The sequence below is a fragment of the Haliotis asinina genome, chromosome 14 (assembly GCF_037392515.1).
Source record: "Haliotis asinina isolate JCU_RB_2024 chromosome 14, JCU_Hal_asi_v2, whole genome shotgun sequence".
In the NCBI taxonomy this organism is placed as follows: domain Eukaryota; kingdom Metazoa; phylum Mollusca; class Gastropoda; order Lepetellida; family Haliotidae; genus Haliotis; species Haliotis asinina.
The window spans coordinates 20936133-20948634 of NC_090293.1; the positions used below are offsets into that span (position 1 = coordinate 20936133).

The 12502-nt window shown below is 37.8% G+C and overlaps 1 protein-coding gene across 1 annotated transcript in view; it reads left to right on the forward strand.

The window, feature by feature from the left end:
- Positions 1-11823, forward strand: part of LOC137260630 (inactive phospholipase C-like protein 2) — a 70927-nt gene extending 59104 nt beyond the window's left edge. Inside the window, exons 14-23 of the mRNA XM_067798228.1 lie at positions 322-468; positions 857-954; positions 1616-1714; positions 2324-2506; positions 5229-5297; positions 5463-5516; positions 6436-6528; positions 9833-9928; positions 10462-10568; positions 11688-11823. Of these exons, the coding sequence (XP_067654329.1) occupies positions 322-468; positions 857-954; positions 1616-1714; positions 2324-2506; positions 5229-5297; positions 5463-5516; positions 6436-6528; positions 9833-9928; positions 10462-10563 (941 nt within the window). The 3' untranslated portion in view covers positions 10564-10568; positions 11688-11823. The remainder of the gene's footprint in view (positions 1-321; positions 469-856; positions 955-1615; positions 1715-2323; positions 2507-5228; positions 5298-5462; positions 5517-6435; positions 6529-9832; positions 9929-10461; positions 10569-11687) is intronic.
- The last annotated feature ends 679 nt before the right edge of the window (positions 11824-12502 follow it).

The window sequence follows — 12502 nt, forward strand, 5'->3', positions numbered from 1 at the left end:
TTCTTAGATTGTGAATGGTACGAACGTACATGACGTAGTTATTTCAGCATACAGGTACCTATACCAAATCTGTGATAAATCATTTGATATTTTTTATCCCACCTCACTTGCAAGTTTGGGGTGAAATCCACCTTTTGCTGTGAGAGAAGTCATTTTGAACTTGCCGTCTGCACTGAATATTCACTGCAGGATAGCAATTGTTAGAATGAATTTCTTAAACTGTAAATTAGTCATGTCATGTTTAATTTATACCAGAAAATGGTTTTAAATAAATATCAACCTAATATATGCTTTTGTATGTGTTATTTTGATTGTTTCCAGGGTATAATCCAATCTTTGATGAAAGCTTCGAGTTCCAGATTAACTTGCCAGAGCTGGCTTTGGTGAGATTCACTGTTCTGGATGATGACTATATTGGAGATGAATTCATTGGACAGTTCACAATACCATTTGAGTGCATGCAAACAGGTAAATGTCTTATGTTGAAACATTGCATAGGGATACTATAACCTGCAGGAGGACAGTAACTTAGTGAAAAGTATCTGAGAAAATAATGTGTTTGTTTTTTCATCCCACTTCATGTCCAAAGATATGATGGATTTATTGCCATTTGTTAGAAACCAGACTGAATATGAACCTAAAGGTGTAGAAGTTAACAACGTTTAAGTGCCATTCTCAATCTAAGGGCAACAACTCTTCCCTTGTTCCTGATCACAGCAGAAGGGAGATTTCCATTTAGGTTGTGGGTTCTCTTTTGTGACATATCTTGCAACATTCTGTAGCTAGAATAAAAATGTATAATGGTTTTCTAATTGTCAGTTTCTTATTTTTGATTGTTATCCATTCTTTTTCACAGGTTACCGACATATCCAGCTTTTGTCAAACACGGGGTACCCCATTGAAAACTGTACATTATTTGTACATGTAGCAATAACAAACAAGAGAGGTGGTGGGGTGAGTTTGTTTGAGGACCTGGGCTTAATTTTCTAAGCTCTCTAAGCTCTTTAATAGTGGTAAGTGCCTTTCATTAGTGTTAAGAGAGCTTCGAAAATCTGGACCCTTATTATCTGCTATGATATACCCAAACTACTGCTGCCTTCAATAGGGTTACCAGTCACTAACTCACTCTTTGGCTTAAAACAGTATTTACTCACTCACTGTGGTGTGAAACATACACTATCAGCAGTGTGAGTATGCATTAAAACAGCATTCACTCATTTCTGTTTAATGTTTCTTTAACTCACACAGTAACCCATGAAGATGCTTGCCATAAGAGGCAACTATGCTTGTCATAAGAGGTGTCTTACAGGATTAGGTTGTCACGCTCACTGGCATGATTGACACACTTCATCGGTTCCTGATAGTGTAGATGGATGTTCATGCTGTTGAACTGGATTGTCCGGTCCAGATTTGATTTGACTGCTGCCATATAGCTGGAATATTGCTGATTGTGGCCTGAAACGAAACGAAACGAAACTCACTCACTCACTCACTCACTCACTCACTCATATATAGCAACAACTCACTCACCCACATATAAGGCAACAAGCACATATGTCCAAAGCAATAATTTAACAACTTTCCTTGTGGACTAAATGTATCTGGTCTACCACAGGCATACAAACGAGGCTTATCTGTGAAGAAAACAAAACGATATCGGGACTACACCAGCATGAAGTCAGTCGGAGTGAAAAACATAGATGAAACATTCAAGGTAGGTTATGGAAATATTATGAAAGGTAATGTGGGTTCATCAAAAACTGCTTAATAATGAAGTAACAGTCCAACATAATACCAGTGAAGGAAGGGATGAAGATTGCAATGATTACTGTTTAACAGATTCAAAAGACACCTGAATATCCATCTCCCGTTTCTGTTGTAGAAGGAAAAGTGATGGTTCATGTGTTCTTGATTTAACAAATCATATGAGTGTCTTACTGTGTGAAACGTCTGTGTGTAGACTCTACTGGACTGTAATGTAATTATAGGAAGTGTCTGTAAAATATCTTAACTTTTGCACCTTTATTACAATATGATAGTGTTTTCATTGACATTGTCGCTGAATTGGACACCACCCAACAGACTACTAGAATCTACACTTTACTGAGAAAGTGTAGACCCAAATATAACAAAACTTACATTTGAGCAGTTTCTAAATGGCATTGAATATTTATGAACAGCTAACAGAAATACATGTAATTTGAAAATTCAATGCTCCCGGTAAGTTTTTAATTGGTGATATATCTCAAAGGTGAGCACCAGGAAATTATTCAGCCCTATTGACACTGACTGCTTGCTCAACAGCCATTGGTCCTATCTTCAGGTTGCAATCCAGCCTTTGCGGGATGGCACCGACCTACGAGACAACGTGCAACTAGCCCTGAGTGGCTTCAAGGAGACGTGTGGCCTGCCACCCATCGCCAACATTAAGCAGTGTATCCGACTCTTGTCCACCAGAATCACCAACTCAGGAGACCAGAGTCTCACATATGTTATGAAAGGCGAGGTGAGTCTGGCATTGTCTTTATAGGTAAGGTGAGTCTGTTGCGTCATGAGAGGCGAGGTGAGTCTGTTATGTCAGAGAAGTGAGTCTGACAGGGTCATGAGAGGGGAGCTGAATCTGAAAATGTCATGAAAGGTGTGTCTGACACTATCATGAGAGGTGAGTCTGACGGTGTCATGAGAAGTTAGTCTGTTATGTCATGAAAGGTGAGGGGAGGGGAGTCTGACAGTGTTATGAGAAGTGAGTCTAATGTCATGAAGGTGATATATGCCAAGACTGATGAGGTGAGTCTGATATTTGTTCTTTGCTCTCTGCAAGCTATAGTCTTGATGGCCACCCCATTTACCCTTATGAATTTTTAATGGTAGAAGTCTTCATCATAAATCATCTATGTGTTTGTAGGGTAGTACTAAGTCTTGATACTCATGATGTTAATCACTGGATTGTATGGACCAGACTTGACTATTTGTACTATGTTGTCACGTCGCTGGAAACTTGCTCAGCGCTGTGTTTATGACCAAGCAAACAAATTCAAGTGTAAGACTTTCAGACAACATCAGCTTTAAAGGGGCACTAATGCGGAGCAATTTCCGTGGACTGGTGTAAACTTTTGTTATTGTTTTTCTCCCGCGAGTACCCGGATGATATCCCAGAATTCGTGACTGGTTCGTGACCTCTGCTGCGCAGTCCGTAGGCGCAACTGATAGTTTAATTATAGACAGATCAACTGAGGTGAAGTCATTTTTTACTTCATTACAAATGTATTATGAAAACAAATGAAACACTTTGAAGGTTAATCATCTGCCAGTGGTAGAAATGGTAAAAAACTATTAGGACGGAAAAATAACGAAGCCAATGTACGTCTCTATATTTTGCCTCATAACCCTAATTAGTTTATTGTCATATTTGTATGATTCTGAAAATTAATAAAAGAACACACGATCTGCTTATACTCATAGTAAATATCTAACATAACAGCAACATTTATACATTGTATAGATTGCCAATGTGGATCCTATTTCACACACATACGCGATCTAGTGTGTGTTTTCTGTCATATAGATTCTGCTGAATGCTACAATAAATAAATTAAAACAAAATGCAAATAATGAATGTAAAACAGACTAATTTTATAGCAACAATGTCAGGCTACTACCTTATTCAGGGGTGTATCCATCAATATCCACGTAAAAGAAATCGTATTCCATTCATCTGCAGCTGGTAAATCATCCTGCTCTGTGTCGCGTGTCTTACAACTGTCTCATTTGCGAAAAAGTAACACATCGTTTCACGTCTTTCGTTGGTGAAAACCAGATAAACCTCTCATTGGTCTCCCAAGATAGCACACCTGGCAACTAATTGTATGATGTCCACTATTCTAAGTAATTTAGTTAACCAATAATGAGCAATCAATCAATCAACGCAAGGGTGGTTAATTCTTTGAAGGGAGGATGTTGTTTTTGCACTCACACTTTACGACAGGGTGTAGTCATCTACACACTCTGCCTTTTGACAAATCCGCTAGAAGATAAAAGTAATTAATCAATCAGTGTGTTATCGGTTAATCCTTTGATCGATGTTTGCTTTTGTAACTCAGCTGATAAAACCTCTTGCATCACTTACATGCCCACATTACATAACATACAATACATTTGCCATTACAGACCTTAATTTATAATGTTGAGTATTTACTCCAGATAGGAGAAATGCCAAATGGGAACCTTTGTTGAGTAACCGAAGTGGTGTTACTACTAATTATACCTGATAAAAAATCATTAATTGACCATCCAGGGAATGATGACAAATAACACGTGTATTTACACCATCAAGCGCGAGTTACAGCAAGGAAGGTGTAATCTCTGTGTCGCATGCAGCCTGAAAACACTTATGGGCCGAAACTGTTTTGAGGATACCAACGGAATTTCGTTACATAAGGAATACACACTGGCATTTGCTGTGTACTTTGGTAAATAGGTGAAATAAGGGGTTATTTACGTAAGAAATTTTTCAGATTTCTCCACCAAAGGCAAAGCCATCGTTTTTTGTTTACGAATTCAAATAAATCAACTGTGTGTTTTTATTATCATAAATAAGAAACCATTGTAGCTACCATAGCTACCAAAATTTACGTATGATATTTGCTATCACAGCTCAACCAACACTCAAAACTACCTAAATATAAAGCTTTGCAATCTTCCGTACTGAAACAAATGGCTTGCTACGTTCCCGTAGACATCATATTTTGATGTAACATGATTAAATATTGAGGTTAAAAACGCAGAAATAGGATCAAATTGGATCAGTAACTATACCATCCAAGCATCCTAAAAGTACTACACTGCTGGGATATTTGGTTACGATCGGACAAGGAATACCATGGATATTTTGAAACAAATGGCATATAATGGGCATCCGGCCTCCTGACTGTTTAGGTGTAAAAATTCTGCTAATATGGACAGGAGCCCAGTTCCTTTGTCCGTCACGGTCGAAGGAGCGGGCGCTGACCAAATTGCGGTTTGGTTTCGTAATTAGACCGTTGGCGAGAAACATTATTCGCTCCGCATCAGTGCCCCTTTAATCATTTTGTCTCTAATTGTCCTTCAGCTGCTGTCAGTCAATTATACCTGTCATATTATATGCATCCTATGTTGCTTGCTCAAACTGAGACTTAAATTTGTTGATGACATCAGTATTTGTTTGTATGTATTGATTATCGGTTTTGCAGTACCCATCTTTAGAAGCACAAGGGAACTTGCCGGATATACTGAAAAAAGCTCTCCTGTCATTTGATGATGTGAGTAGTAGCTGGAATTAAACCATAGCTCACCAGTGAAAGACCAACATATGAGTATAGCTCACTTATGAAACTGGAACTTCTGCTAAAAGTAAGAAAAGTCTAATTATCTGAAATCATGATATATGACTGAACAATTTGATAGATGTTTATATTGGTTTTCAGCTGATCACCGAGTGCAGAAACCTTATAGAATGTGCAGATAGTGTGTATGAGAAGGTGAGCCATGTTTTTTACTGAACAATCCAAACTTATAGCATGGATGTTTTGAGTTTCACTGGTAATTTGCTTGACCCCATGGGTACTTGTGGTAGAAAGTGTCCTGAGCCACCAATGCTGTTAGAGGGGAATGCACTTGGTGACTTGTTTTAATCCCATAGCCCTGTGCTTGCATTGTTGGTCATAATATCAATCACTAAAATTTGGAATCAATCACTAGAATGGTGACTTGTTTCAATCCCATAGCCCCATGCTTGCATTATTGGACATAATATCAATCACTAGAATGGTGACTTATTGTAATGTCATAGTCCCGTGCTGTGGTTTGTTGGTCATAACATCAATCACTAGAATGTGAAATCAATCACAAGAATGGTGACTTATTGTAATGTCATAGCCCCGTACTTGCATTGTTGGTCATAACATCAATCACTAGAATGTGAAATCAATCACAAGAATGGTGACTTGTTGTAATGTCATAGCCCCGTACTTGCATTGGTCATAATAATATCAATCACTACAATGTAGAATATGAATCAGATGGTGCCATGTAGCTGGAATTTTGCTTAATGCTGTGTTGAAGAACAAACTGATCAACCAGTCAGATTACATGTATTAGGAGCTGACTAGTGTTGGTTGGGTGGCTCAAACTGATTGCATATCATCCTGTCCTTAGAATACTGATCAGTGTGTCCCAAGGGAGTTGATGTTTGGTCAGAGTATCTAACTCTGGTTTGCTGGGCCCAAATTCAGAACATATCAGCCAAGATCACACAGTAGAAATATTCTATCTGAGGTGTAAAACTCTACTCACTCATCAAAAAATGTACATGGTAACTCTGTGAGACTTACATAGAATTGTCCTAGAACATGACTTAGCAAGTCTGCTGCTGAGATGAACCTGGTGTTGTTGTTGTAGTTGCTGCATTGTCAGAGAGCTGGGATGGAATGGCATGAGGACCTAGAGAATGTATGTGTACAAGCTGGACTGAAGAGCAAGAAGTTGACCAAGGTGAGTCAGTTGCTGCTTGTTTGTTTTTTGTTGATAGCATATATGTTGTGAAATTTGCTGAACAGAGTTGCAGCCCCTTGGCATGCCAGAATCCGTTTTTTAATGGTTTCGATTCCTGGTGTGTCAACACGCACAAACTGTTTGTCGTTTTATTTACGAAGGTGGTGAACATCTGAGATGTAACTTCCAATGTTTGTTTCACAATAAGCTGATAGAACTTGCAGATTTCTAAATCTTGGAGAGATGGTTGCAGCACAAAACATGCACCAGTACCCGATATGACTAGTAGCTCTATTTTATGTACTATTTAAACATTCCTCAAGATTAAAATTTATTTAGTATCCTCATTTTCCTAAGCTTAAAGGGGCACTGATGTGGAGCGATGATTCTCGCCAGCGGTCTAATTATGAAACCAAACTGCAAATTTGTCAGCTCCCGCTCCCTCGACTGTGACGGACAAAGGGACTGGGGCTCCTGTCCATATTAGCAGAATTTCTTCACCTAAACAGTCAGGAGGTCGGATGCCCATCATATGCCATTATTTTAAAATATCCATGGTATTCCTTGTCTGATCGTAACAAGATATCCCAGCAGTGTAGTTTTTTTCGGATGCTTGGATGGTATAGTGTCTGATCCAACTTGTTCCTATTTCTGTGTTTTTAACCTCGATATTTAATCATGTTGCGTGAAAATATGATGTCTACAAACACGTGGCAAGTCATATGTTCCAGTCTGAAAGATTACAACGCTTTATATTCAGGTAGTTTTCAGTGTTGGTTCAGCTGTGATAGCAAATATCGTACGTAAATTTTGGTATGTATGGATAATTACCCTGGTTAATTATTTATGATAATGAAAACACACCGTTGATTTATTTGACTTCGTAAACAAAAGATGATGACTTTGCCTTTGGTGGAGAAATCTGAAAGTTTTCTTACGTAAAAAAAACAAACTTATTACACCTATTTACCCAAGTACACAGCAAATGCCTGTACGTATTCCTTACGTAACGAAGTTCCGTTGGTATCCTCAAACCGGTTCGGCCCATAAGTGTTTTCAGGCTGCATGTGACATAGAGATTGCATCTTCCTTGCTGAAACTCGCAATCTCTTCCTTGCTGTAACTCGCAGTTGATGGTGTAAACCTACACATGTTATTTGTCATCATTCTCTGGATGGTCAGTTAATGAATTTATAACAGGTATAATAAGTCGTAACACCACTTCGGTTACTCAACAAAGGTTCCCATTTGGCATTTCGCCTGTCTGGAGTAAATACTAAACATTATAAATTAAGGTCTATAATGGCAAATGTATTGTATGTTATGTAATATGTGCATGTAAGTGATGCAAGAGGGTTTATTAGCTGAGTTACAAAAACAAACATCGATCAAAGGATTAACCGATAACACCCTGATTGATTAATTACTTTTATCTTCTAGCAGGTTTCTTTTATGTGGATATTGATGGATACATTCCTGAACAAGGTAGTAGCCTGACATTGTTGCTGAAAAATTAGTCTGGTTTACATTCATTATTCGCATTTTGTTTTAATTTATTTGTTGTAGCATTCAGCAGAATCTATATGACAGAAAACACACACTTGATCGCGTATGTGTGTGAAATAGGATCCACATTGGCAATCTATACAACGTATAAATGTTGCTGTAGTGTTAGAAATTTATTATAAGTATAAGCAGACCATGTGTTCTTTTATTAATTTTCAAAATCATACAAATATGACAATAAACTAATTAGGGTTATGAGGCAAAATATAGAGACGTACATTGACTTCGTTTTCTTTCCGTCCTAATATTTTTTTACCATTTCTACCACTGGCAGATGATTAACCTTCAAAATGTTTCATTTGTTTTCATAATGCATTTGTAATGAAGTAAAAATGACTTCGCCTTACTTGATCTGTCTATAATTAAACTATCAGTTGCGCATACGGACTGCGCAGCAGAGGTCACGAATTCTGGGATATCATCCGGGTACTCACAGGAGAAAAACAATAACAAAAGTTTCGTCCAGTCCATGGAAATTGGTCCTCATCAGTGCCCCTTTAAGAATTGCAAAAATGTTTTAATTCAGTTTCAAATTTTGGCAGTCACTTATTGCAAACAAACATCAACCTCGGGGCTACTTTCAATAAATCCCTGATACTTGCTGTATTGCTCTTTTGTAAATGAACCTGTCATCTTGCTACTGGCCAGTGCGACATCGTTTTTTGTTGGTTACCCAGTCATGTTGGCATTTTCGGGAACACAATGGCTGATTTTACAGCCAAGCCAGCACCCAACAAATCTATGACGGCACTTCTTATTCCATACTCTGGTTACAAAGTTTGCATGAGAACCTACATTCATGATCAGATGCAGAACTGGGAGACCCAAGTAGGTATTAATAAGTTACATGAAATAAAACACTATATCAGTTACACCTGCTTGGGCTGTTAGTCAAGATATGATGAGGTCATCTTGCTATATGTCGCATTGGTCATACAAGATATACTCACGAATATTCATTGAAAGGCAAAATCCTCAGTTCTGTATCCCTTGTGATGCAAGAATCTCAGTGAATCATGTCCTGTTTGACTGTTGAATATTTCATCACAAGGGAAACCTATTTCAAATCATGAACTATGAAGGATCTTTTTACTAGTAACAGTTCTCATTTAATTGTTGCATTTTAAAAGCATTAGATTCGTGAAATGATTTGTACATAGGTAAATATTTTATTGTTGATAGTTTAGATTAGTGACTGAGTTTGTTTGTGGCTGTACACTCAAATGATGTTGAAGTATTTTAAAATTGTAGCCCTCCTGAGAGGGTAAGCAAGTCCCAAAACATTCAACAGATATTTAAATTTATCAGCTGTTATAAACATATTTTTGTGATTTTAATTTGAGCTAAATTTGACCATAGTCACCAGCAGCTGAAGAGTCGATATATATCCAGCTAGGTCCATTGCAGGTAGTAAAAGTACTGTCAGTCCCCATGATCCCTAGTATAGTGATGTACCTTCAGCTGTTGGTGATCTGTACCCAGTTTTTACATTGTACTGTCCAAATAGTGTTATTAGTTTTAACTTTCTATACTAGTTTTAGTTGTAACTGTGATATTGTAGTTGTTTCACTGTCCTTTGACCACAGGTTTTTATAGTATACACATATTTGATTTCAATATTGCATGTGTTCTTGTCACAATATGGCTGAAATATTGCTTATGTGATGTTAAATCTTAACTTACTCACTTTTTGTAAATGCACCAAACATGAGAAAATATTTTCAAACTTCCTACACAGGCAACAGAGAACTTTGCATGGAACATCCGAGTGTTGAAAGGTCAGGCTGACCTGGTGATGCAGGCCAAGAAGGACTGCCAAGAGTACATCAGACAGGTAGGTACCAAGATTCTCACTCCCTCAGCCGTATATGATTCTGTTTATTGCTGGTAATGTAGGGGTTCCCAAAGACTACACTGTTTGCTGTATGAAGTTTCTCACTCCCTCAGCAGGATATGATTCTGTCTATTGCTGTAATATAGGGGTTCCCAAAAACTACACTGTTTGCTGTATGAAGTTTCAAGTTGGGACCAGACAACCCAATGATTAACAGCATGAGCATCAGTCTAAGTAATTTGGGATAGGATTACATGTGTCAAGCGAGTCATTGAGCCTGACCCACCTGATCGTGTTTGCCACATCTTTCCACCCAAGTTGTGGGGAGCTGGTACTGATAGTTAGTGTGTTTGAGGTTCCAGTTACCTAGTTCAGACATTACTGCTACAGAATTAAAATGAACCAGAGTTGTTTTCACAAATGGTTACATGTACAGTGTACGTTGTTCTATATCATAAATATTTGTGTAAATCCAAACTTAGTGACTCGCTACCAAGATGGCAGATACTGAAGATTTTCTATTTCCTCTTCAGATTAAGGAGGCTGCCGTTTCAACAGGTCTGTCGAAGGAGTCAGCGAGAGCTGACGTCTGCAACAACCATCAGCCAGAAAACCCGGTAATCTCGGATGGATGATTCAGGTGAATATTGCTGAAGGTCATGCAAGGTGGGTTATTGGGAAACAGAAGCTGGCAGTTAGCTGGAGTGGTCAGATCTGGAATCTGTTTGCCATCCAGTTGTTTAAACCATTTTGCACCAATACACGACAGTTCAGATCTGTCAGCTGTAAACCAGGTCGGCCTATTGAGGAAGGGCATATTCAGTGATCATAAATATTGCTTCTAACAAGCTTTATATTTAAAATGGATAGAAATATCATTAAAACGCTCACACATTTTCAGAAATGACACTGTAACTTGATAATGCCTGCAAAATGCTTGCAGACAAGCCATTATCAAGCCCGTTGTTAGATGACATAATAACAAGCTGAGCTGTGGAAGTACAATCACCAAGGGTTCTTTTGAACTTGGGTTCACTTTTGACGATATATCTGGCTCACATTCGTCACATGTACCTGCGCCAGTATGTACTTTCTTCCCAGTGCCAACCATAACAATTGTACCATAAATTACAACATACAGTAATGAAAATATCCACTTGAAGTCTAACGTTGCTGAGCACAGAATACAATGGCAGCTGGTAGTATGGGCAATGGTCAAGGTCTGTGTCATCACTCTCAATGATGACATCATCTGTGTTGTTCTATGACATGTCTATATTTGTAAAAAGTGTGTCAGTGACCTCCATCATTTGTTCTTAACAGTAAATGCTTCAAAATCGATGCCATTGTTTTTATTCTTATTTTATTAAAAATTCTATTCATTTCAGCTATAATAATGGGCTCCTGCAAATGATAATGCCCTGAAAAATAACGTTAAACTTATAATAAAGAACACCCAATTCTGTCATTTTTATATCGTTGATCAGATAGGCCATGACAGTCATGAACATGTGTAACATTTGTCATCTTTGGGATTACACTTTCTTGGTAAAGTACAAATTCTAGACAAATTGCTAAACAGTGGGGAAATAATGTGGTTCAGGGACTTTGAGACGGTCTAACAGAACCACATGCTACCTTCATTTTGAATTGCCAGTACTGGTAATTGACTAATGCCTGGTCTCCCTTGTAACTGACACCATGATATGACAGCGTTAACAGAACTCATTCAAAATATTTGTTTTTCGTTTTGTTTCAGCAGCCCTCAATTCTACTGACCGGAGTTTACACCAAATAAGCTGCCTTACGCTCTTTGTTTGACAAGCATGGAGTAAAACAGACCCCAATAGTCCCAACCAGGAAAGAAATGGAATACCTCAGCTAACCAAAACAAAGACAGAACCAGCCTGGCAGGGGCTTTATAATCTGTGAATACAAAGAATATATACATTTATTTGTTAAGTGTGATGCAGGTTAATGTGTATGTCAGGTCAGATTAGAGGTGTGGTATTGAAATGGAATATACATGATATTGACATGGCAGATGTATCATAATGACACGGGATATATATGATGTTGGAGTGGAATATGCATGTAGTTTCATGAATTTGATGTGATCAACATTTTGTATACATGATATCGGTGTGTTATATCATGGTATGTGATAGAGGGATCTATCATATCTGGACATTGTGCAGGGATTATAAATAAGATATTGATATGCTATGAAAATGACCATGAGTTATGAGCAGTTATTGCAGACATGTGTATGGCCAATGAGTTGATCATCTTCTACATTGTATTAATGTACAATATTCGCATGTAAAATACATGACATCGACATCCTATGTACATGGTTTTAAGAACAAACACTCTTCTGCTTTATATTAATGTACATTTCTGTCATGTAATATACTTGATATTGACATGTTGTTGACATGATAAACATGGTACACTGTTATATATTGTATTATGTACAATACAAACTTGAAATATACATACTATTTACATGCAGTCTTAAGTAAACTTAGTCTCAGTGTATTTCGTTTCACTCCACCACAGAGTCTAACAAAA